Genomic DNA, 27,968 nt, shown 5'->3' on the forward strand with positions numbered 1-27,968 from the left:
GACCATTCTGTTTAATGGGTACTTTTTGTTAATGGGTACTGCTTCTACTACTGCAAGGTTGCACAGCAGCACATTAGAGACAGGATGAGTCTCTATAAAAGCTGCTACAGCTTCCTGAGTCTTCAAGATCCTGCAACTTTTCCTTCCTTTCTTTGTGCTCTCAGTGTCAAAGGCGCAAGCCGTAGATCCAATGTCACTTATATAAGGAACAATTGTTAATAAAGAGAGTAAGCCCAACTGCAGATATGACCACTGTATCTGTATCTGTAAATGAAGCCATTCACAGAGAGACTACTGTAAATGTACATTTGTTAGCTGCTCGGCAGCCTATAGTCATCTACTCTGCAGCGACCCGGCTCCGATGTGGGAGAGCTCTGTTCTCTCCATGCATGTGAAGCAACTGTAAATGACTGTTAATGATGTGGAGTTAGTCCCTAAATTAATCTGAATCAGCTTCCTCATTCATGCTTAAACAGCTGCTCGGCTACCAGCTGGTTTACAGTTTTACAGCATGGCCATTGAGATTAGTTCTACCAGCAAATATATCAAACTGTAACTGACTGAGACACAATAGTGTCTGGCAATGGCAGAATGTGAAAGGGTAACTGATGGAAACAGCTCCATAATGTGGCTGACATTTCATCCACCACTTTGGTCCAGACTGAAAGAACCATCCCACTGTCGTCTGGGATCCGCTGACTTTTCCTCTAGCCCCGCCATGGTGATGACGTGTGTAGTTTTGAGTGAAATATCTGAATCAGTAAACATTTTAGTACAGTAAGTTATGTTCCCTTCAGGATTGTAAGAATATTGGTGGATCCTTCACTTTCCATCAAGCAACATCATCAGGTCAAAATCTGAATTTGTTCAGCGCTTTGGTTATGATGACACCCACCAAACTCATCAAACTCCCATCAGCCTCAGTTGTACTTTATGTTTTGAGCTAATTAGTTAGTGTTGCCATGCTATGATGAAATCACTGTCCATTCGTTGCAATGGTAGTCTATGGGATCTCAACCTAAAGGTGTTACTTCGTGTGTCTCATGAGGCATCAATCTCAACCATGACTAGACGCAAAATAACACTGCAGGGTTAGAAAATCTAAGGGTCACGCCTCACGACACTCCCACGACAAACACACACACACACACACACACACACACACACACACACAGGCAGGTGCATTGACACAAACCGCCTACCGTCTCCCTCACACACAAATACACACACCGTCACGCTGCTATAAAATGCCATGGTGCGAGGTACACACACACACACACTCTCACCCTGTTGTCAAATGAGCATGCGTTCATCCTCATCGGTGGCGCCTCCTCATGTCTGACAACAAACACGGGCCTGAAACTGTCCTGAATGCAAACAGTGTTCTCTGTAATCTGGTAATAATGTGAGCAGCCAGTTTGTTACTGGCACCGCTCGTCCGCTCGCATGAATGCACCATGACGACAGCGGGGAGAGACACTTCAAAAAGGGTGTTAACGCAGGACCATAAACTCTGACAAAACAACATGTGATTGTGGGAAAACCACGTCGTAAAAGGCCTGCTGTGTGCTGCGCTACCTACAACATTTCATACATCTTTTGTGGCGTGTTTTGGAGGGGGACGGCGGGATAAAACCCAAAGAAGCACGGTGCTCTCAAGTCACACGTGTTTCAACTTGATCACGCGCCACACCTAGTATTTCCCCCGCAGAGAACTGACCAGGAAAACGCCACCTATTCTTGTTAAGGGTGTCTCGCTTTGAGTGACAAGGTGGATGAGTTCCTTTGTTATGTTGAGTGGTAAAAAAAAACTAAAAAAAGTATAAGAATCGAACCTGTTCCGAAAAGTTTTTTCGACATACGAAAGTTTTGAAGTCGGTGTGCAAAACGTGACTGACTTAACGTGAGGTCGTAATTATTTTTCAACGTGCAAAATCTCACTCTGAACTCTTGAGAGCAATTTGGAGATAATTTGATTAGTCTCCTATCAGAGGTTTGAGGAAAGCAACCAGAGGAAGGCTAAAAAACCTTTCAATCAACTCCCATTCTGTGTCCCTTTACCTCAGAGATGAAAAAATGGCACAGAATCCCACCTTTGCCACAGATTGTTCAGGTTAGGAAACAGAGGCAGTAAAAGTATGACGAAGGAACACAGTCGATGTGACGTGTAGGAAGTGGGGATACAGTTTGTCAGGCAGGTCATTGTTTGGAATTCCTTGGCACAGAAACAGGGGAAAGAAGGGAGGACCTCCCCGAATACTTACAAACAGGTCAGGGAATTCCCTCTTACTTCGACTGGTGTGTGTGTACGGCACGAAGCGTGCTGAATGCGTAATGTGTGTGCCCACTGTACGTGATCGAGCAGAGGGACTCAAAGATCAATCCTCATGCAGATGTAAAGACAATATGTCTTTATTAAGGAAGGAGATCTGTGTACATTTTCAATCAGTCCCTCAAGGCAGGAGTCTAATCATTTCATCTCATATAAATAACATGAGCTCACACTGCAGTGTTTTAGCAAGCTGCTCCGCTCAAATAGAAGTCAGACTTCAATTTTCTTTACAAACACGCTGGAATGCAACACCGGCACGTTGCAATCCGAAGAACGTTTCCTGCATAATACGAGTTATTTCCTTCAGACAATGGTTGAGTGGAGGGTTCATGCATGTAAGGGCCTCACCCTGTTCCTCACTGTCACACTTCTCATTGGACTGGACAGTGAATATACTGTGTGTAAACCAGGAATTAATTATTAATTAATTATTCATCACTATACCTATACGTTTGTCACATATTGAGTGCAATGGGTCTAAGTTGTCTTCTCAAACTCATATTCTGTCACATATCCATTCAAATCAATGTCTGTTTGTATGTGAATGTCATGTACATCATTTGTCCAAAATAAAATAGCGTCTGTCTTTTTGAGAAGAAAATTGTATTGCATCTTTTTGTATGAAATGTGCTGTATAAATGTTAGTATTAGTATCTGTTATTATATATAATATTATCATCATTATACAAAACCTCTTGCAGCAACCGATTTGTTAAGGTGGATTTATACTTGAAGCCAAGGGGTAATGTAAGTGTCACTTTGACCACATGCATGTGTGTTACTGAAAAATGATGTTACTCATAAATTTCCATGATCTGATCTTCACTCGGTGATCTCTTCAGATCAGAAACTTGTAAGAAAATACACAAGCATCATTCATCACATATGTGCAAGATTAGACCCATTCAAAAACAAGTAGTGCACCAAAGCCACACCCATGGCGGAGCAGACAGACTGATGAACACACAGAGGCTGCGTTCTTTCCTCCTCTGCACTTAAGCCAGCTGTTCAAATCTATCTAGCATAGAGCAGACGCAGGCTGACAGCAGGATGCTAACGGGCCCATCTTGATGCATAGTGGCCGTGGAGGATATCTGCCATGAACATCTCCCCCCAGGAAGTGCAACTGAGACTGAAATCGATCTGAAGACGAGACCCAGAGACAGACAGAGAGAGAGAGACTAGCAGAGAGATCACATTAATTACACATGCGACAGCTTCCTGGAAGCATACCCTCCTTTTGCCCTCACTGAAAGATCTAATGACACTGTGCATGAAGAGGCCTGCCTTCTGAGTATAAGTATCAAACAGTGAGGTGCTTTCGACATTAGTCCCCTGAGGTCCTTGTCCAACTTTTGCACCTGGGTGGGATCCAATAAATAGTTTCCTATTAGCAAGAGTGTGTGAAGACTCACACACACCGAAAGAACCAACGTGTCAGACAGAACCGTAATTACATAAAGATTTATTCTGGGACGCTGACGAGACCTGAGAGGTTTGCTTTATGGAATCACCCGGTGGTTTCATCATGGCTTCTTTTAGTGGTAATTCATTCTGCAATTAAACATCAAAATCATACCACTTCCTGGGTGGGTGACAGCTGGCGTCTCTGTGTTAAATCAGCACACATTTATCCAGAGGAAATCAATATGGCCACCTCCATCCTCCACCATTATTTCACCACCCAAGACCCTATAGCTGGGTGTCGCCATCATCATATCATCAGATACAGATACAGTATTATGGACTTCACTTGGTCTTCCTTTGCATGTAGTAATAATAATAATTAATTTTGAGTTAAGGTCACAATCCCATTGATGAACCATATCGTCCAAATGCGACACAATTATGTTACACCTATGAATCCTTTATTATCAACTCTATCTTATCATGTTGGTCATCATCACTAGCACAGTGCATTCACAGTTCACAGTCATGATCTAATTCTCAGCATTCCCCTCTCTGACAGCAGAAAGTGGAGCGACAAGTGCATAACTTGTTCCGAGGGGTAAAACCTGATAGGTCACATCGTAAAAACCTTCACTATAGGAACGTGCTGAAGGATGAAACAACAAAGTAATTTGTATTTTACACACAGGTGAGTAATAGAGGAGCTGGCCATACATTAACCACTGTTCTACTGCTATGGAAAGATGATCTTCAAATTTGCATGGTGGCTTTTGCATGGCAAATGTGAGGTCCGTGTGTACATCACGTTAAATGCCCGCATGCTTTACTCCTCCAGTAATTGCCTGTTTACACAAGCCGGGATGCAGTGACACAGTTTTCTTTGTCAACAGCACAAAAGTTGATGACGGGAATTAAACACATCTATCCAAGACAACAACGGTAGCACATTCTTTACCTGTTTCTCAGTTTTAAAATGTAATGGAAAGCGTCTGAGCCCGGAAGCTTCCGCTGCTTTTCAGACAATGCCTGCGTTGGACACCCCTCCCTGTCTGCTTTCCTATAGAGGCGCAATGAAAATGTCCCTCTTGTTCTCCGCGGTTCAGGCTGTTGATTCCATGTCAATCCCACATCACGCACAAGTCAAGTACCCAATTGTTTGATTCTGAGGACCAAAATCAGAATAAATACCTTTGAGAGAATTGATCTCATTTTGGATGGACCTGTAGCGGTCCATAGTCACCGTCTGGCCTCCTTGTGAAGAATGATGATATTTAATGTTGTAAATGTTGAAGCTTCGATTGCTTTGCCTCCTTCCTGTTTGATGCCCTGTCTTAGTAGATTCCTGTGTCTCAAGTGTTGTACTCAAGAACCGCAAAGGCTCTCTTTGGTCACTTTCGTCCTCTGGTGACCGGGACTCTGCTCTGTTATGGTTCCTGTGATACACCACGTGCACACACACACACACACACACACTCATTTACATTCTCTCTCTGACACACACACGACACAACACACACACACACACACACACATTGTGTGTGCAGGCATCAGCACAGTGCAGAGCTCCTCCCATGTCCCAGCCTCTTCTTCCTCCACCTCCTCCTTCACCTAAAACTGGCTTTTCAGTCAGTTACTGCAACCCAAATGCAGCCAGTCACCAAATCAAACAGCTAGCTGCTTTTTTCAAAAACCATTCAATCAGGATATCGGGTAGATTACTCATAGATCACTCCAACTCTCTCTATGAGGAGGACATTAGTCTCGGATACGTAAATATAGATAGCAATGCAGAAAGTTATGTTAATCAGGTGAGCAAAACACTGAGGAAAAAGATAATGTAATGTAATGTAATGTAATGTGTGTGTGTGTGTGTGTGTGTGTGTGTGTGTGTGTGTGTGTGTGTGTGTGTGTGTGTGTGTGTGTGTGTGTGTGTGCGTTCATGCAGACAGACAGAATCCCAGGGCCACACCCAGATCCCTGCAGTCATTCCCAGGATGAGCCTGCCGCTTACACAGGCCGACCACAAACATAATGGGGAGATAGAACAACGCTCTCTGTAATTCCTGACTAAACGAAACCAGCAAAGCGTTAATTACACATTTACCAGTTGTGAGCATCTTAACCACATCACGGCAAGGCTGTTTCTGCAACAGAAGCATTAAACACACATTCAATGGAGGAATGTGTTGCAAAGTAAAGCTTGCCTTCTGGGGTAACACCATGGTAAGATGGTGTTAAAAAGCTTATTGTTAACAATATAATGCATATCATAGTTTGTTATGGCATGACTGTAAATCTGGAAAATAATTGCTTTGACATGAATTGAAAAAAAAAACAAATTCAACAGTTTCATATTTAAAGGTTTTAAGGTACATTGTGTAACATTTAGAGGATTTATTAGCAGAAATGGAATATAATTATATTAAGTATATTTTCTGTAGCTTATAAATCGCCTGAAAATAACAATGTTGTGTTTTCATTACAATGGGCCATTTATATCTATATACGAAGCAGGATTTCTACACGGAGTCAACTACCATGTTTCTACGGTAGCCCAGAACGGACAAACCCAACACTGGCTCTAGACAGGGCCATTTGCCATTGTTTCCCCCAACCGTAGTTCTCCTACATGCTTGGTACACGAGAGAAGTTTCAGTTGATCGTGATCTGCAACCCCACTATCTGCCACCAAATCCTACACACTGGGCCTTTAATTAATTTAAACTTTTCGTTGTGTATCAAAGTGCACAACCACCCATGAAAAAACTAAAACATTAAAACCATCTGTGGAAACAAGCATCAGCAGGAGCAGCCACTTCGTTATGAATGCTGACTTCACACGCATTTCAGACATGTGCCTTCAATGAAGAGCTAATAAAAAGCCATAAGTACCATACCCACATAAACACTGCCGTTTGTGATACTGGACCAAAGGAAGGGGAATGATTACTGGGTGTGTTTTTTTTTTTTTTTTCATATCTGCAGGTATGCTGAACATGTATTCAAGAACGCAATGCTTCCTCCCCTGTAAGGCAAAACAATGTTGGAGTAGTAAAAGAACTACATCAGAACACTTAAATTCTCCCCCAATGAGAATAATTTCCATCTGAAGCCAAATGAGAAATCTGCTTTGGTTTCTGGAGCCCACATGTGATGCACTGAAAGCATTAATCATTTCCTTAAATCTGCTTTAAAGCTTTCTATGTGAGAATGAACCTCCTATGAGACAAAAAAAAAAACTTGGCTCTGTAAACAAACAATCTGTGCAGAGTGTGAACAAATCCCTAACTATCCTCAGTCAATAAACGACTTCCTTTGTACTGAGTGGCTCGCTAAACATTAACATCAACCTCGGATCAGCCCTCACATCACCAAGTGAGCCCTGCTTGTTCCCAGTAGCACAGGCTGCATGTCGAAGCCACAGGGAACGGATCAAAATCTAACAAAGCAAATCATGGTAAATCAATTCATCTTCTAATTATTGATAAGCTAGCACTAATCATATCTCAGCTTGGGCAGCAGATGGCCTTGTGGCAGAGCTATTGTTTGATTCAGCTCTTACGTACGTGCCTCATTGTACAAAGGCAGTCGGGTCCGGAGGAAATGACTGACACATTGTTGGCAGCAGGAAAATGCAAGTGGAGCTATTCTGCACTGTCAAGTAGAATTCCATAAGCTGGTGCCCAGTTAGAGCCAAACAACAATGATTTTAATGATATGCGGGTCATTTGCCCGACCGATAAAGGATTTTGAAGGCCGATACCAATGCAAATGTTTGTTGATTTAAAAATCCGATATTCCGATATATCGGCCGATATTTTTTTTATTATTTCAGAAACGCGTAACAAAACATTAACAGATTTCCCTAACATTAGTTATTTGTAGTTATTTATGAGTCTTCACTAAAATAATATGATAATGCAGTTTAAACAACGGAACAGAGGAACATCAAAATATATTAAAGTTCTGATAAATAAAATGTATAAAAATACAAACTTAAGATATAAAACTTAAAGTCCTTTGAACAAAAACACAATAACAACAACAACCAAACACAAAGTTACCAGTATTAGAAGACTTGGTAAGATTCATAAATATAACTTCGAACAAGAATGGAGACAAATTCTGTTAAGTTCTATAAGGATGTTTCGTCCGTTTTATTTTATTTTTAAAATATTCATTTATCGACCATTATAAATGCCGATACCGATAGTTTGGAAAATGCCTAATATTGGCCGATAATATCGGACTGCCGATACATCGGTCGGGCTCTATTTGCGGGTGGGTGAGTTGAAATAAAATATAAGCATTTTCATAAAATATTACCTCTAGGTGCATATAAATATTTAAGTAATATATATTTCTAAAACATTACTGGCTGAATGACTCTAATCACCAGAAGATGCAGCGCATGCTGACCACAGATACCTGCGTGACATGAGTCGGGTATCACTTTTGTCTTTATTAATGTTCGCGGTTCTAGACGCGGTCAAGGGAGTTTGGGTCTCTGGTAAATCATCACTGGTGTGTATGTTTGAATGAGCGTGTGCATTTTGTGGCTGTCCCTGACTCACTCTTGAGAATGTGTTACACAGCAGACAATATTTAAAAAATGACAGACAGACAAACATGCAGACATTCAGATGGATACAGCTGTGTGTTTTGGCTGACATCACCCTCTGGACCTGTGCCGAGCCTCCTCTTCCCATGCCAGACAATGCAGGCAACAATGTACTGTATGTCATTAGTTATTAACAATACACAGGACAAGATCTTTCTAAATAGATTGATCACTGTGAATTTCAACAACACTAATAGTAATCCAAGAGTAACCTATATTCTTACAATTATCATCGATGAATCATAACTGCATGATAATGGGAAAGAATGATTGAATTATAGCTTCAATGCAGTCTGCATGCATCTGCAGAATCACACATTGTATGCAGCCACCCATAACTTATCACTTCTTGGAAAATTAATCCAGCTGCTTGGGCAGCAAGATCTAAAGTGTTGCTGCCAGTCGGATTAGCCAACGTTGCCCGTTCTTGGATGAAGAAGTAATAGATTAAGCAACTAAATTCATCCAATGTTCCACTAGAAATGATGCTCCCATATTCAAAAGCTTGTGTGCATGTGCTTTATTGGGAATACAAGTCTCAGTGAGCATCAAGTCACCTGATAGGAGAATATTACTCTCTTACTGAATCAGGAGATGAGCAATAAGTGTTTGTGTCTCTGATTTGCCGGCACAAATTGTGTTTCTTTGTTTAGTAATTAACTGGTTCTGCTGTGCCGTGGCAGATTTCCCAACACCGTCCACATTAATCCATCGCCTGCAGCGGGATATTCAATCAAACATAATGCCTCTAATTGCAGGTGTGAATTCCTCGGTTGGAGGGAAGACTGGAAATATAATAGTGGATATAATAGTGGGACTTAGCGGTAATTGATGGATACAATAAAAAACCTGTGAGTAAGCCGTGTCTGATGCAGAGCCAGAAGGAGGTCTGGTTGCAGATTTTGGTCCTATTTCAACAGATTGTCTGTATTTGTTGCAGATTTATTACACAACATGTAAAACGCTTGAACAGCAAAATATGCTTCGGTATACAACATGATTTTCCTAAATCCCATGTGTCCAACCCTGTGCTTGACATTTGGAGAGTGCACACCCCATCCTCTGTCTTCCTTTTCAAATGTTTTACAGAGAAGTAAAACAAACCGCAGCCCTGCTGATGCTCATATGGCTCCACATAACTGACAGTGTCAAACACCAAGGTTACAGGGAGGAATCTCTCAGTCGCTAAGAGCGTTTCATAACTGGGTCTTCTGAGGAATGAGAGTTATGAGGAGCGGGGCTTTTGTCATGCTTTTGCTCAGGCTGGTCCGCCTTTATTTGCTTCTGTGCAGTTTAAAGGAACCTGACAATTTACAAGAAAGATTATTAGGAGCCAGTAAATTGTGTCAAAGCAGCCTTTTGCTGCATCTGTGATGAGTGTGTCACCTATGAGATGCCATTGATAGAATCCTGCCTGGCCTATAACCACCTGTTATCATGTGACTGAATGACACAATGAAAAGTACCCTGAGGTTCTGTCCACTAGGAGAACTCTGGTATCTTTGCTAGTTACGACATGAACAGTTGGTGGTGGTAACGTGCTAACGAATGCAATGCAGCAACCAAGGCAGTAAAGAAGACAGCTGGCAAAGAAACAAGGATGGAGGCGATAAATTATTTCAAAAATCGTCTCTGCGATGCATTTTGGTGAGAATCCCTAATGTAAAACTCCGAGTGTTGATGAAGCCCATGAGCTAAACGCTCCAGAAAAATAATAAGGTGGAACTTGAGTTTTGTCTCTCTAAAAAAAATTGAAACACGATAATGGTTTTATGTTGACATTGTTCAACAAAAAACCTGTGCTGCTGTTAAAAAACATTTATGAAGGCTAAAGAGAACCCTTTGAATAATAAAAATATAAATTAAAAGTAAATACAAAAAAGGTATTTAAGGACTACATGTCATAGAGCATGAAAGTGATTAATGTTAACATGCTGTCGGTTGTTCACATACAGCTTGTTTCCTGTCACTAAGCAGCTTTCGGATTAGATCAGTGGCGTTTTATTAAAAATATAATTGGAAAATCCAGTTACAGAGCTAAAGCCTGGCTGACACTTTTAATAGTCAGTCATTGATAATGATCCAAAACCAAATCAAACCCTTTCAAAGATATTTCACATGGGCTACATTGCAGTAAAACTCGTATTGCCTTGCTACCATGCCAAAGGATGCAGACCAGTGTAAAAGCTCTGCAACGTATCCAGTGACATTTGCCCATTTCTTTCCCTCTAAGGTATTATTGTTATGCACAAAGCTGCTTAACCAACCCTTCTTTTTGATATTCTCCACCTACGAATGTTTCAGTCCTGCTGGCTCTATACCAGACTGGTAGCTGCGGACATCCAGGCAAAACATTCCTTCTGTCTGAGGTCACCCAGCCACTCAAATCTCCGGCCCAATGTGCCGGCTTAGAGCCCCGGGCAGCAGTCAGCAGGAGTCCAGCCTCCCCGCCGAGAGACCTCTCTGTGGCAGCCGCGATACAATATTTAAGCCAGTGGACTGAATACAACCGATCACAGCCTGTCAGTCAGGGATGTGCTGTACTGTGAAGGGAATGTTCGACATTGTTGTTTCAGCTCGCATCGAATTGACTTAAAACTCTCATAGTTGATTAAATAATCAAGTTTCATTCTGATGTGAACGCGTTGTATGTTTGTACAAAGCTGAAAAAGAATGTATCCATGTCGGCGTGACAACATGCAGCTGTTAAAACGCTGTTTTTTTTATGCTACTGAAACAAGCAAGACTGGTGAGGAATTCTGGGAATTGAGACAGAGGGGAAACAAGGCACGGAGCACCCTGCAGGTTTCCTCCCATGCTCAAGCCTTAAAAAGACCCAAGACCAGGTCCCATGGGGGCTTTCAGGTTGTGTGAGGTCACTCCCTATAAAGAGCCTCCCGTTTTGACATTTGGATAAATTACAAGAAGAGAGGCGGACACTTGAAGGTTGTGCTCCGAGTCATATACTATTTGTAGGAAAGGAGACAAGGAGGGTGTGTAGTGTATAAGGAGGAAACTAGGGCCCCTAAGGTCCTGCACCTGACCTCTGACTCATTGGATTTCACCCAGAACCAGTTGCTTGGAGCCGGATCACAATCACTGGTGAGACGCCGTCATATCTGAGAGAGAGGGGAGGAGGCTAATCCACGCTTTGATTAAAAGATGATCTGAGAATACCTCAACAGGTTCCTTGCATGCAACGTGGATATAATAGTCATCTCTTTCAGCTACCATTCGAGATGTCTTGGAAATCAGCTCAAAGCTTTTTATCCCCTCAGGTTTTCCTTAAAAGTCCATTTCTCTATTTCTTTTTTGGATTGTCAGGTCTGTTGTTATGAGGACAATGATCCACTAGGGGCTGTGCTTACCCTGTAAAGCCCAAATAAGCTCAACCGGCATGAAGAGAAACAAGAAGAGTTTGAGAAGAGAACAAAATATTAGGTCCATTTGCTAAAAAATAAAAGATCATGAACAATGGAGGACAACTAAATGCTTAATATCTTATTAAATCAGTGTATGCTCTAGAGCAGTGATACATGTAGTTGTAGAGTAGTTATTTACTTATGAAGGAAAATGCATACATTACGAATGTTACACTTAGTAATATGTGTACTTGTTCTACTAAATAGAACACACACTCTCTCATGAAACTAAACTGCTGCACTGCTCCAGCGAGAGGCAGAAGCCTCCAGAGAGCTGGAGGTTGGATGCTCACATGAAGCTGGAAACACTGTCTTTGCCAAGCGATGCCTCCCGTGGGCCTGAAGGGAAAGTACATGGCGTGTGTGTGTGTGTGTGTGTGTGTGTGTGTGTGTGTGTGTGTGTGTGCCGATGGAAAAGCATGACACGGCTGCGGGCTCTCATCGCCATTCAAACCAGTCAGAATTTGCGGGCGGGGCACGCCATCGGTGCTTAGTTTATAGGAGGATAACAAAATTAGCTAAGAGGCAGACAGTGAGGCTCATTGTGTTTCTGGGAAGGGAACCAAATGAGCGGTGGCTCATAGTGTTTCATCTGAAGGACACTTTTAGTAAAAGGGAAAGTGAGTCAAATGATAGATAGTGAGGGGGACTTTTTTATTAATTAGACCTTATTACAAAAGCAAATATTAGCAGATCCATACAAAGTAATAATATGTGAGTTTACCCAAAGGATATACTACAGGTGCAACTATTGATATTTCAGAATGGATTAATCCATAGAGAACATCAGTGTTTTGTCTATCAAATGTCTTGTTTTGTCCGGTCAATACTTGCTGATTGAAAGACAATCAATCATCAACTATTTTGATCCTCAATAAATAATTTAGTCATTTTTCAAGTAAAAATAGCAAATAATTTCTAGCCATATGTCTCGGATTTGTTGCTTTTCTTTGTCCCATACGGTAGTCGATGAAATATCTTTGAGTTATAGACTGTTGTCTGCAACCGATTTATAGCATCATTTTGGACTTGTTTACTACATTTTGGCGTTGCATTGACCAAACATTGAATTGATTAATGAAGAAAATAATTGGCAGATAATTCAAATTATTGTGAGTTGCAGCTCTAATTCAAATTACTGCCATAACAGGACCAGAGATATCCAGATTAATTACATAATGAATTCATATAAGTATTGTCGGTTTCAGTATATAGTAGTATAAACGTGTATGATTTGTGCTGTTTTGGAAGCCAAACATAAAACATCTCCAGCAGGACTGAAGGGGCCCACCGTGAGAACCGGCCTCCCGTCTCACCTTACAGACGACCCTCCATCTAAAAAAACTGCTGCCAAACGTGGAAACCAACCGCAAACGTGATCAATGCTCCTTCTGCTTTCTCTTCCTCTTCATTTATCTCTTGTCTTAGTTTCATTTCAGCACCATCTCCCTACTTCTCTTCCTCACTGTCAGAGTGCCTCGTCATCTTTTTTTTCTGCCTCCGCTATGCATGACGGGGAGTTTCTGACTGCTGGCCACTGAGCTCTGCTCCCACGATGTATGCTGGGACTCTTACAACAGATTGACATTGTGTCGTTTAGAGACCGGCCCCATCATTGACACCATTATTGCAACACCGGCTGTTAAGTCACAGTTACAATGTACAATTCAGACTTGTGACTAGAGGACATGTATGGCACCTCCTACTGCAGCAGCAGGGCTGTCACTTTTTTAATTACAAATTTGATTCTTTTTTAAACACTTACATATTTGGTGTGTGAGCATCTGTTCAAAGTCAAAGTTCTAAGTGTATATTCGGTGTATATCTTGCTTTTTTGTCTTCCTGTCTCTATATTCATAGACAGCTGTAAACATTGCAGCGGTAAATGTAGTGCTCGGTCAGTGTAACTTTGGCCTTGGCACAACTCCAAGTGCAGCGCATACGTCAACAGACTGTGAGTAGATGTACTGTGATACCACATTCGTGACCATCACTCCGGGCCTTCAGCTGTGAATCCATGGAATGAAAGTAAAGTCCAGAGATAATGATGTACACTGGAGGTCATAGCATTCCACCCCCCCCTCCTCCTCCCCGGTCCTGCTACACATCAAGTGAGTGTGTGTGTGTGAGGCCGAAACTGTGATAACAGCTGTAACAACTTAGTGAGAGAAAAGTAAAATATTACACACTGGTTTCATTCCAGGCATATGCACTTTTCAAACACAACCTTGACCAGATGAAAGGACGCCGGAGAGCGACTGGAGCCCGGCCATGCTTTATTTCCCCACACAACAGAGTTTGACTGGGTCAACGTGCAGCTATGAACTACAGGAAGGCCAGAATTAGTCGTGATTTGACTGTTGAGATAAGAAAACAAACAACAGGCAGTTTTGTTGTTTTTTTTCCAGGGTTGTTTGACCTGTGGTTGTAGGGAGAACAGGCACACCCCTCGGAGACCCGCCGGTCAACGGACACACGAACGCACCAGGGGCCCTGCTTAGTGTTCTACCACCTCAGAAGCTGCTTTATCTGTGAAACAAATCATGCCTTTTATGTAACGCCCTTTTTGGTGAAACCATGGAGCAGGCCACGCCATTTAGGGAAGTTTTTTAAACCAACTGTTTCTCCCGTCAAAGCTGAAGAGAATGCGTCCATGGAAGGTATTCGGAGCTGCTAACAAGCTTTACTCCTCCGCCTTCGGCATCTCAGACCCAAAGAGATCCAGGGATCTGCTAACAGAGTAGAATGTAACAAGTTACTCCTCGTGGCACGTTGGTAGTTGAAGAGGGGATGTGGAAAGAGCGTTGAGAAATCGTCATACAGAATGTCAGTGTGTTTGTTGCGCGTGTGCGAGCTTGCGGGGCAACATTCCCCCCGTTGTCAGCTGCGTGGGGGTGACCTGCACCGACATTCCCGGCCCATGCGGTGGCCGTCACGCCGGCCGGCTCCAGTTGCCCCGAATGCCACGCCTTATGGGCAATAAAGTCATCGCCCGTCAGTGTCAGGAAATGACAGGGCCGACGAAGAAATAGGTTGACGAACTCACGCATCAGTACCTGCTTATAAGCATTAACACATCGGATCATGTGCGAAGGAGGGTTTCCATTATTACTCCCTTTGAGTGGAAGTACCCTAAAGTCTATTTAAGTCGCGTTGGCAATGAAGTGGGAATGTTTCCACTTGCTCTGGCTTCCAGAAGCTGGACGGTGTTCAACGTGAATAATATTACTCCGGCCTTCAAAAAAGCTCTTGTCTTCCCTCGACAGAGCTCTCCCTCACAGTGAACACAGATCTCTCTATTAACCCAAGTCCCTGTGGAGCAGATATATTTCAATTACTACTGTACACTACGGTCTATGAATATATGTCGTTGATCACAGTGTCGAAGCAGATTCAGTGCCTTCTGTTGAATTTACAGTTCATTTACATTTAAATTCAAGGTAAATTTGAATACTTTTGAATAAATCAAATGTTGGCGAAATAGATTATGTTTGAGCTCAAATATGACTTTTGAATCCATAATTCTTAAATTGTACAACACCAAGCACCTGTCACTGTGCCGTGAAAATAAGACTTTCCAATGCTGACATTTAGAAATTAGGACTTTTCAGACTTGTGTAAACTCACAATCACAATACATGCAAATTAAGATTGTAAGGATTGACTCTTTCTGTGTAAACCGTAGCAAGGACTCCACACAGGAAGTTTATTTTGGAAAGGTGAGAAGATTGATAGCACGTTTGCGTCTGTAGGGTAAATATGAAACCGAGTCTAGGAGGTGATTAGCTTAGCGTAGCATAACAAATGGAGGCAGGGGGGGGAACTAGCCTGGCTGTGTTCAAACTTAAAGAAAATGTTACTAATGTATGCATAACATCATTCATTTAATCCCTGCACAAACAGAATTGTGTTTTTTTGAAAAGTGAATATGTTTTGGTTCATAAGTGATCTTAGGGTTGGGAAATGAGGGGGAGGGAATGTTCTACAAGCTTTGGAGGTGGTGACCACTCTGCTTTTTAAAAGACCTTTCCTTCTACAGTAGTAGGCTGTAACAATGGCATGCATGTGTGTGTGTGTGTGTGTGTGTGTGTGTGTGTGTGTTAGGCTGAAGTACGTGGGGATGTTTTTGTTTTCCCACATTAACTTTTTCATAGCTCACTGGAGCCTTGAAGCTACCACCCCAGACTAATACAGGACTTAATAAAAACTCCGGAGCTCTGCCTTCCAGAACAAAGCAGTGGAGACACAGAGAGTCTTTGTGTCAGACACAACCCAGGTGTTAGAACCTCAGTATTTTCCACACAAATGTGTTTTCCACACTCTTTCCCCACGCCTCTCAAACCACAAAGCCATGTGTTTCAGCCCGTAAAAAAGAGAACCGGAGCGAGAGACTCCGCGGGGCTCCCGGTTTGTGTTACAAAAAGAGCAGCAGCAAAGCCGAAGGCTCGAGTCCAGCGTTGGCAAGTTGCAAACTAAAAGGTTCGGTGCTCCAACGTGACGGTATGACAAAGTGACAGCTGCCACTCAATCCGCTCGTTAAGCAGTTCTTTTGCAGCTGCAAAGCAAACAAGATGTCAGATTAAGTGGGATCAGCAGCGCCGTCGCTAGCGTTCAGCATCATGTACGGGAACGCTGAGCAGCATTACGCAGTGACACAGCAGATACAAGCCCTGTGTGACCCAGCTGAGTCATACAGTTTAAACGGGTTCAACCGAACACGCGTGTTACAGTAGCATCATCAGAGCCTGTGAGGGCTGGAGCTGTATGTAAGTTAGTGATTCTGAATTTTAGGGTGTTATCAAAAATACTGCTATGTTGTCCATTCTTGAGGCCGTGTAAAGCAAATCAGTGATGATGACAGCCTGAAAACAGTTTGAAGTTAAATGCCAAGAAATCAGATAACTTGTTGTGATATTAGGAAAAAGCTGGTGAGGAGATTTACAAAAGTACAATTTCCAGTTTATTTGCAGCCTTCATTATTTTTAGTGTTTGCCCATCATCTCCTATTGTTGTAAAATGCGTACAAAGCAAGAATCAAAAAGGAAAGTTGGCAAATTGTGTGCACGCTTAACCCCAGCTGGATACAGGTGCAGGTCTATAAACAGCACCCAAAAAAAATTGGTTGTGGAATTGGTGCAACATTTCGACCTACGGTTGTCGTGCTTTGTCAGGTCTTCCAGTTTCCTTTTCCTTTTCCAAGAAGCAAAAGTGCCAGATGATTAGACACGTTGGAGAAAGGCCAAAAGTTTAGCCGGCTTATCTGCACCACTTTGTTTGGAGCTCTAACCGAAAAGGAACAGGCCCAAAACGTTGGTAATAAACCCTCAGTGCTACAGCAAGGACGGCAGAAAAAAAGTTGATCAAGGATGTCTATGGTGGGGATGTGAAATGGATGTTTACATAAATAATAATAATATATAATAAAAATGGTATTGAGTGTCTTCCCTTTGTCCTCTGGCTGTAAGATGCAAACATGTGACCATCTTACAGCTTCACAGGGGTGACTACGGAAACGTTGTACACAACGGAGATTATTAGACTTAACTGTAAATGACTATCCACTTCCAATCAGCACAAGTTGCCCATTCCCTAACAACCACATTTCCCTTTGGGAGTTTGTACTAATTGTACTGTTTAATCATTTCCTTTCCATCTCCCTCTCTCTCACACAGTAACAGTAAAAACACACCAGATTCAGGTAGAAAACAACTGCAGCTTCTGTTTTGTAGAATTGTTGAGTGTTTGAGGGGAAGGCTGACAGATTGGGGGAGCATCCCTACGGAGTTTCTCTCCCCTCCCATAAAAGGCTCTGAAGGCCTCCAAGCATAGTCGCACGTATCAAGCCCTGCCCCAAAATGAACTTTGAACTGAGCTGTGTGTGTCAGCGCTGATCTATCCCAGGCACTAGGATGCTGACACACATGAGAAAAAAAACAAAAAAAACAGGAACACATTTTGGCTAACGTGACGACTCTCACAGCAAAGCAGCGGCAGCATGGCTAAAGGGACAGAGCTGAGCACTTTCCGAGCCACACGCTCCACAGAGACACGCCCTGAACGGGCTTAATACGTAGCGAACTACAGTAACAGAAAAGTTCCATTACGTATTTTCCTGGTTGGTATCTGGCAGCTCCAGCTCTAAAAGGGCACTGTTTGTATACTGGGGGAAAAGTCCCCAAAATCCTTGTTACTGTATAACGCCACCCGCCACCGATTATGCACCAACAGCCTACTTTCCATGAGCGTTTCACCTGCCGCTGGCGGCCGTGTGTAGATGACCTCAATGTGAGCAGCTAACTGCTGAGGGAGAGGGAAAACCATTTATTTGATTTTACTAGCACTAACCTTAACGGTCATGATGGTGAACTATTTCTAGGTTCTTACAGTTGCATTACGTGTATTAAAAGGTTGAGTACGTAATTCTATTCAGAAACACTTTCTGTAATATTACTTAATCTTGGTAACTTACTGATAGCAATGAATAAATTAAATGCCCTGACATAAAAAAAAAAATGTAAATGTCATCTGTGGCCATGACTGTTAAAACCCCGTTCAATTAAAAAATGTGTCCAGAGAAAATAATTGGACGGCCTGCCTGTCAGTCATTTCTTACATCCTGATTGCACTCTGTCGATCTCGACCACTCGTTTGGCGTTCTGGGGGTTTTGAACAGAGGTCTGAACGAAGGGGGCGGGACTTTTCCAGTTTGCCGATGCGTTCAAAGTCAAAATCTCTGTGGTTTTCCCAAATTACCTCCTTTAATTGCACATTTTGTTCATAGGCTGTATTTAGTTTAGTTTGAAAAATCCATTTGGACATGACCTGACAGTTACTGGAGATGCAAATCCACAAAAATAATAGTATGCGCTGATAAACGCCTCCCAGCCCTCGTTGTTAAGGTCCTGCTGCTGTTATCACTGCACCAGTCTCTCTGCCATGTCATGAATGGAGTTATGCCAAAGCAGAGAGAGCAATAATGGAGGGAGATTGTATTTTGACATCACACAGAAACTAAATAAGAAAATCAATGTATTTGAACCACAACAACTCTATTTGTGAGCAATGACTAAAAGATCTTGGCTTCACACAACAACAGTCAGGCACTTATTGCAGGTTAAGTGTTTTTCTCCAGGGCGCGCTCCAATAGTTCCATCCAACCTCTCTGTTAACACTTCTCAACCAGTGGCAGGCAGCCAACATGAGAGTCTGGAATACATGGGAAAAGATGGTAAAAGAACCACATTTCTTAGATATCCGTCATCGCTCAGGAGCCAAACATAACTTTTCAAATTGGTATAATTTTTCATAGTAGCAGGACAGGAAATTAAAAGAGTCCGTTGACCAATCACAAGTGTGTGTCTCACCAGCTCTCAGCAGCTTTAAAAACGGACACACACCCAATGGTAGGTTTTAAAATACACATACATGATCAGTTGCCTCTCGGCTTTTTAAAGAGTTCATTCATTCACAAGTCTGAGTGACGAATCGCTTCCCACGCTACTTCTCACCTCACACGATGACACACAGGCTACATTAACTAGGATCCACTGCAGTCATTCACAAAGATAGCTGTCAGGACTAAAAGGTATGGTGGTGATAGGAGAAATTATTTATACAACTAGCGAAAATAAAGATGTGATCCTCATGGTTTATATTCTTGTCAGGCTGCAGTTTAATGTGCATCAAAGCCAGACTTAGCTTAATAATTCACAATTAGATTTTTCTTTCTGCCAAGAAGAATTTTAATTCCCCCTAACAGACAATCAAGCCAAAAATAACCATTTAATTGGCCGGCTGAACGGGGCCACGGCTATATTTAGGGGTTATTTTAAGCCGTGCGGGGCACAGGACGGGTCTTTGCAGGACACACACAGGGCGAAATATGGATTCCAGCCATGTCTGTGCACCCTCAGCAGTCGACTCGACAAGAACAGGGCAATCCCCCGCTCAGGCCGCCCGGCAACGTCGCCATCAGCTGCTAGCACAAATTGCACAAGAGGACAGTGGGAAGACAGCCAGCCCTTCACCGACTAGCCGGCTACAATTAAAAGCAGGCAATGAGACAGCACTGAGTAACTTTAGAAAGAGCAGATTCACTGACGACAGTCACATTTGCAGTTTTTTTAAGTCTTGTATATAACGTTATTATATAAAATATGTTACAATGAATAAAATGGTTACCACTTCAATATGTAGACTAGATTAGTAGTCTATAGTATGATCAACAAATGAGCAGCTGAAGGCTTCAGAGCTGAGCACAACTAGATCCGCAGTACGCTAGGCGATAAGCCATGCTAGCAGCTTAAGTGAGGCTGAACTTACAGCTGCACTTTGAGCTAAATGCCAGGTCCAGGTGCTAACATGCTGATGTTTAGCAAACACTGTGTTAAGTTAAGCGTGTTAGAATGCTAACATTTGCTATTCAGCACAAATCAACAAAGCATAGGTGAGGCTGACGGGAATGACATTCATTTTTGGCAATAAAAATGATTATAGGACAAATAAAAGAGTTTGCCCTGATGATGGAGCAAGATGAAAAGTCAGGGGATCAACAACATGAATGCTTGTACATCATTGTATGACAATCCATCCATTACTTGTCTTTCCCTCCTTCCCTCCATACACTTCAACCTCATGGTGGTCCCGCGTTCATCAAGTTCATCACAATCCCTGCAACGGATTTGTCAGATATTTCCTTCTGGATGGCAAGTGGTGGATCAACTAAAAATATCCTAAAGTGATACCACTTCCGATACTTCGATATATCTGAAGAGAGTAAACCAAGCCCACAGGAAGAGCGCTGGGCTTTGAAGCCAATTTTGATTCATCGCGAAACGGCGACCTAAAATTCCAAGTCCATCACGTGCCGCCACAGGGCACAAAAAGACTTTTGCTGGGAAATGTCTGGAACTGTAATCATTTCTTTAAGGTGACGACAGAGGAGTGGTGGAAGACATGTAGCATCCTCTTTGCTACTGCGCATTAATAGCATTTAAAAGGGAAATACAAAAGCACCAAGTATGCCAATGCGGGAACACTTTCCCTACAAGTGAGATAAGGCTGACGGCACCCTGATAGGTGCATCCACACCTGGAAGTTGTGTGCTAATGAAGGCATCGCTGATTACATAGGCAAATTGTTTCTTTGCATGGCCGCCAGTTGAAGATATCACGAGACAGCTTTCGAACGTCCAGTAAAGGTTTTACATAAAATCCGCTTGTTGTAGACTGTTAGGTTGTTGAGGCAACATAAGAGTTTGTCTTTGTACGTAGAGCAGCATAGGACATTTTGGAATATTCTGGAAGGACAGAGATGAGTACCTGAGAAACTCAGCGACATTCCTACTGCTGCATACCTTGAGGATGTTAACCATCCAAATACTTTCCATTATGAAGCATCAGTAGGTGTATCCACCAACACACGAGCTCTATGACCACACTGCATGCTGCCTATTGTGGTGTACACAGAGTCCTTCAGAGTCCTAACAGTAAGCTTCATAGGTGTACAAGTCTTCCTCATTTCCGTTAACTAGAAATGAGACGCATATTTTTGAAAATGACAAAGAGAAAGCCAAAGGTGCAGTCAGCCCTCTGATTGGCTCCGTCATCAGTGTGCCTTAATAAGGAGAGCAGGACCTCAGCTGAGCCCAGAAGAACGTCTGGAACATAAACACCTGCCACAGAGCCAGCTCCTGCTTCCCATTACCTCCCATTCCAGAAACAGCACTACAAACACAGAGATCTGTCTCACACGCTCACACACAGAAGCAAGCACTCTAAACAATAGACAAATCTACATTTATAATACAGTGGTCAAGATTACCAGCCCGTGTCCCTCAAGTTCAAGACCACGTTTCCTTATGAACCCCATTGTTATTGCCCTACTCTAGAATACGTGTTGGAAGCCGGTTTCCTATCACTTTCTCTACTCTTTCAACGATACGATTGCCAAGAACCCAAAAGCCTTGGCAATATTTGCACTTGATAACAACCTCCTGGTTTGTGTCACAAAGCAATCTACCGTTTTGTCCCGTGGATTTCCTGACCAATCCAACCCAATGACACACAATGCGGCAAATTCTGTCTCAGAACGATTAACGGGTCAGCACTTCAAAAACAACCATGTGAGACATCCACGCGTAGAAAGAAAAACATGCACACATGCTGATACACAGTAAATAAGCAACGGTGATTCAGCACAAAACCAGTCGTCAGATCCTCAATGGGGGGGAGGGGGGTTGGGGACTGGGGCAATATTTATAGAGGAGGTCTACCTCTTTGCAACATACAGGAGGAAAAACATAGAGCTGAAGGAAGGGCGAAGAATATTAACACCAGATATGGAAAGGGATGAAACCTAAACAATAGGTTGAAATGTCAGAGTGATGTTGAGATAGACTGGCTCTTCTTCATCCTTCCCATCATCTCTCTAGATTGATTTCTGCACCTCGTTAAAATGTCCATAAAGAAATACGTAAGATAATCCATAAAAGGGATGAATATTTGAGAAAGAAAGCACAAGCTCCCCATTGCAGCGTTAATGAATTTCTCTGTTGCTCAGCAGCACCTGTTAACGTCCTCTGTGGTGACGATAACAATTGAGCATAGCGCTCAGACATTAACTTAACCCCTCTCTTAGCCTCCCTGGGGTCAGAGGTCAGCAGAGCGGGGTTTGCTGCTCTGGTCACATATCAAAGTGAAGGACTCCCGTAAAGCCGGCGGACTCTCGCAGCACATGCGGCGTGGGAGAGTGACAGCGAACATGTGCGCCGTTCAATAAAGCACTCAGCAGTCGAGAGATGCTGCGGCTCGTGATCAAAGGCACGGCGAGGTGCGCGTGCAAGCGGTCACATGTTTGCACCTGTGTCGAGTCAAATGATACCAAAAATAGACAAATGAATAAAGCCCCACCCCCCCACGGACATGTGTCCATCATCACAACGCTTGTGCAAGTATCTGTCATCGCTGTAATGTGAGTGCAGGCTCCCACCTTTATACTTCTCTCTGACGTTTTCATAAGCCTGGATGAAGTCCTGCTCCTCGGCATCCGGAGGCAGGTAGGCGGGCTCGTACGTGGCCATGCTGGCTTCTCGGTCTCCTCCTCCACCTCCTCCTCCTCCTCTCTGCTGCTTCCTCTACCTTGTGGGTCAGCTCCGTCTCTGTACGTCTGGATGGGCTGGAGGCAGCCTGTGCTGTCCTCTGTCTGCTCCCTCAGCTGTGTGTGTGTGAACCCTCCACAGCTCCCAACTTCATTCCATAGTCCGGCGTCCACCCCCCCCAACCCACCGCACACCCCCCCCTCACCTCCCCTCCTCTCTCCCATACCCTCCCATAGCCTGGCTCAGAAACACTAATATAAATGTCAGGCCCCTCCTCTTAAAGATACACAGCCTGGACCAGCAGGAAACAGGCTCACAGCCTCGCTGCTTGCCAAGCAGGAGCACAGCAGCGAGGAGGCATGAGGCTCCCTGGTAACTCCACAACTGAATTAGACTGTGATGGATAGCAAGCAGATTGTAAAAGACACGCTCCTCTTAGAGTCAGATCAATGTTACGGATTCAATTCTCCTGTGTGTCATACTGTAGAACTAAGACGGAAAAGTCTCATCATCAATCGGTACATAAAACTACACTACTTACAGAACTACAATAGTATCTTTAATGATCCTGTACAGATGATAAATAAACCTCACTCAATTAAATATTGATACAATTTCTTGTGAGTGAAGTTTTGCCTGTGCAGCACTCATCTCTTAGCTTTTGCACCGCTATAAAAGCATAACTTCAAACAGCAGGAGTTTCATACATAAAATAAGACCACGGTAGCCTCTGTGCTCTTAAAGCTGGGCTCACACGACAGGATTTTAAAATCCTAACCGTTTGAGATCACACATAAGGAGAATCTCACGGTCAACACAGGTTGTCAGAACGTCAACAGCTTAACTTTTGCAGGCAACCAGCACCCATTCCTTGTACACTAAAGCAACTTTTTTTCACGCTAATGTTGCTTGTATGGGGGCTTATGTGATTTTAACCCAGGATGCCTATTAAAGGTTTTAGGACAATTCATTTCTCACTTTCTGTAGAGCTTAACTAATTATATCCAAATGTGTTTCCAACAAACATTTTACTACGTCCAATTTAACCTCTGACCAGTAATTTTACTCGTTTCCAGCAAGTTGCTTTCAGTAAAAAGGTACAAATAAGCCATAATGACATTGAACCAACAAGTTTTTCGTGGGGCAAATTTGTGTTTTGCGTGTAATTATAACAACTGAATCATAATTTCAACACTATTAATCAAATAGCTGGTAGCCGTTATGTTTTCGGGCCCGCCTCAGAGAAAGTTGATGCCACAGCACGATGAATACACTCAAAGTGCAGATGTGCCCTTGACATCCGCCTGGAATCAACTGTGAGCTCGCTATCCATTGAATATTCAACAGACGCCCTCAACAGCCAAGCTGACGACAGTTCACACCAATAATTAATTATGGGTAAAAAAAACAAAACAACAAGCACTCAGCCAGCGACACATTGCAAGACTTCATTGGTCTTCATTTTAATTCAGCTCAGGTCCTGAAGGTGCTTTGATTCATATAAATGCATGACGTAGCATTAAAAATGATTTGTGGCGTTGACAAACAGAGACAACTTGGTTTCAACTAACAGAGACATACTGTGCATAGCAAGCCGCTATCTCCAAACACCGTGTCTCGTTGAGGAGTTTAACGACGGCATGCCACATAAGAATGATGAGGAACGTGCAGACGATATCACCCTGCACTGTTTCCATGTCGGCTTGCGTAGGAGTCTGCCGCTGCACAATATCTGATGTAGGAAAAGGAAAATCCCTGCTGCTGTGCCTGACTGTCAGACATTTCTTTGGCCAAGGCCGAAGTGACATCAGCCAGGAGTCTTTCCTGAGAGGAAACAAGCTAAATCCACTCCGAGAGAGAGAGAGAGAGAGAGAGAGAGAGAGAGAGAGAGAAAGTGTGTGTGTGTGTGTGTGTTTCTATATCTTGCAATCATTCAAACAGGAAATTTTACAAGCAGTGACCGAGTTATGCACATGCACACACCAGCATGTTTTCTTAATAGCAACGACCAGAAACAATGTAACCTTTTTTTTTTTTAATTTACAGAAAATAATATGGACGTTATTTAGCTATTTTGCCCTTTTCCATTTTATTGTTTGTATTTCATAATACATAATAAATGGACTTAATGCAAGAACTGGGCACTAAGGAACAGCAGCATTCAGTGTCCATTACATACAATTTGGGGTTGTCTCAAAAAGACGACATATTTACAATAAGTATTTGAACATAATGTGTACTTGTGCCATATACAGCTGAAAAGGAAAAAAGTAATTGTATGGAAATGTTTATACTGTATGGTTGTTGATGAAAACTTAATCAAAATTAGCTTTTTTTTAAAAAGACGACATATAAATCGTCACCCTATTAAAATAATGGCCTGTCATATTTTCAAGTTTTTCAAAAAACAGAAAAAACTATGATATATGATATTTATTAATCACTCCACACAAAAAGGTAATCACAGTGGATGACTATTGATTAATGGAATGATTAATCACCATCAGTTTTTTGATCAGTCTGGTGAGTTTTTTCTGTTTTTTGAAAAACAGTCACGGAGATAAATATGCAGGCAACATCAGCTAAATGCTTACTCTTCTTTTTCAACAGGGAGAGGCATGACATGAAAACGTCATTGCCTCTGGCTTGAAGGCTCCTGACAGATAAAACTACACAGACCTATGAAGAGAAGCCAGTAGCACACAGCAGTAATGAACTCTTCACGCGTCATCATCCATAACCGGAATAGGATTAAGTCACGCTCCCATTTCCTGGTGGCCAAGTTCTCCGACATCGGTCTGGCCGATACACGCGCAGGCTAAATGTAGATATTAAACCTTTAGCACCTCACTCGCTACTTGGATCTCATCATGTCATTTTCCTTCACACACATAGTGGTGACACATAAGTGCAGCTAGGTGTTGCAGCTCTGGCTTCAGGACATCTGTTCGTTTAGTTTAGCCTCGTCTTTTAAAGGCTCATGATCTGCTGGACGCGTGTGTGGAGCCTCAGGTATGTTTCTCAGCTCTCATTCAACAACAGATGCACACACATTTCACGTGGTTGCGTGTCTCAATGTATGACCCCTCCGATGTGTGTGTATGTGCTCTGCCTGTGAATGGACCCGGAGGACAGATGGAACGCATCAACCAAAGCTGTGAATGTAAAGATTTCAGCGCCAAAAGCCAAGATGGCTGACGGCCAGAATGTTGAACTCAAGGCTTCAAAACAATAGTTCACAAACCAATAGCTGATGTCTGTCACTTATTGCACTTCTTCATTAACTAATTTAAGTCAATTTTATCAATGGATCATGCAATTAATTGGAATAAAATATGTGTTTCCTTCCATTCTCTTCCATTATTTATATACATATATACTGTATATATATATATATATATAAAATATTTTATTACACTTTTAGTCGATAAACAGGTCCATTTTGCGACATTTGGTCAATTTAATGCATCCACCAGGGGCTGAAGATGCTACACAGCTGGCCTGTAAACTGCCTTTTTTTCCAGGTGAGTTTCCATATGTTTGATATTCTAGTGGGGCCGTCCCTCAAGACCAAAGAAGACCTTTTTTTTTTTTAAACAACACTATGTTCTGAGAATGAGAGTCTTCAAAAACCACAGCACATCTTTTACACTCGAGCATCAAAGGGATTACTGAATCACGGCTCGCTGCTGATGGAAGGAGCCATGGGAACAAACAACACACAAACACACACACACGCCTGATACTCGCCAACATCTAGACTGATAGTCTGGCTTTGGAAGATGACGGACCTCTCAACAATAGCGCAACGGCTGTTATTATGGGAGAATTGATGGCAGGCTACGAATAAAACTGGACTTATCCTCTCCTCAATTTTGATGGATTGGGAATGATTTTGTCATTGGAGACATTGGTTTGAAAGTCAAGGGAAATGTCTGTGATTATTTCCTTCCGTGTCTTTCGACTAAAGCTCTCCCCTCTATAAATTTTATTTGTTTTCACCAAAACTGAATCCATGCCATTGTGAATAGCAGACAGTTGACTGCGATTAACAGCACTGCTAAAGGCATTTGTTGTGCGTGAGGTCCAGAGGTCGTATCGCTGCTTCTGTTCAGCGTTTCAGCATTGAAAGGACCAAATCAAAGGCCTCTCCTCATCCTCACTCATTCTTCTTTGTCAGGGTGTCAACTAATCCGTCTGGAGGCTTGAAGCAGTTCATTGTCATTAGCCAGGGCTGACTGGATGCTGTTCTAGCGTAGTGCAATAATGCTGCAATGTGGCTGTAATAACACAGAAACAAGCCTGGCTCCCTCTTCTGGATATCCACAACAGTGCCCGACTGAAACGCACTGATGCAAGAAGATATTGTAAGCTTTTCCTTTTCCCCTTTCGTTATGGCTCATTTACCGAATTTCAAACTAATGGCGAGGTTCAGCATTCCTCCCCTGATTCAGCATGTAATGAGGAAAGGCATAAAGGTCAAAGCCGTAAAAAAAAAAAAGCAAAGAAAGGCAAGAAATAAAGCTGTTCTGTCTGATAGACTCCTTCAAATGAGCATAAAACGTTTTGTCTGCTGAAATGAGGCAGAGCACTGTAACGGGCACAAGGAATACACTGTGCAGTCGATGCTATTTGAGAAGGGTGTGGGAAATGAGACACATTTTCCAGAAGCAGTGACGACTCTACAGGATGAACACTTTCGGCCTACGGGCCTCTTTAATAGAAAGTGCCACCCAGTGGGCTAATGGGTTACTGCTGTCTAAAGGGGGACTAATAGCTGAGTTCACTTATCGGCATGGAGATGGATTCATAGATGCCATTTAATAAACTTGTTCAACGGCAGCTGAGATCCAAGAATAGGTCAACGTTTGTTAAAAAAATGAACATTTCATGAAGTTGAGGAAGAACCTGTGAAGCGTGATTTAATAGATGTATTCATTTCTTCCATTAAATGTTTTTTATGTATGTGTCTATGAAGTAAGTAGTCTAAGGTGCCATAGCTGAAGATTCACACTTTTAAAAAGGTGGCATCCTGTGGTCACCGTGATAGTGATAACATGAGGAACAGACGGTGGGAGACTCACA

The 27,968-nt window shown here is 42.6% G+C and overlaps 1 protein-coding gene across 8 annotated transcripts in view; it reads right to left on the reverse strand.

Annotated features, from left to right (window-relative positions):
• plecb (plectin b) overlaps nt 1-27,968 on the reverse strand; it is a 111,233-nt gene that overhangs the window by 77,955 nt on the left and 5,310 nt on the right. For 3 of the 8 annotated variants that reach the window (XM_084027239.1, XM_084027238.1, XM_084027237.1), the window contains exon 1: nt 22,775-22,989. The exons of 4 other annotated variants lie outside the window; for them this stretch is intronic. In XM_084027239.1, coding sequence (XP_083883365.1) covers nt 22,775-22,865 — 91 coding nt within the window. In that variant the 5' untranslated portion in view covers nt 22,866-22,989. Of the gene's footprint in view, nt 1-4,930; nt 4,992-22,774; nt 22,990-27,968 lie in introns of those variants that run through there. One more of the 8 variants, XM_084027240.1, reaches the window with a different exon arrangement.

This window comes from Eutrigla gurnardus (assembly GCF_963514095.1).
Source record: "Eutrigla gurnardus genome assembly, chromosome: 14".
In the NCBI taxonomy this organism is placed as follows: domain Eukaryota; kingdom Metazoa; phylum Chordata; class Actinopteri; order Perciformes; family Triglidae; genus Eutrigla; species Eutrigla gurnardus.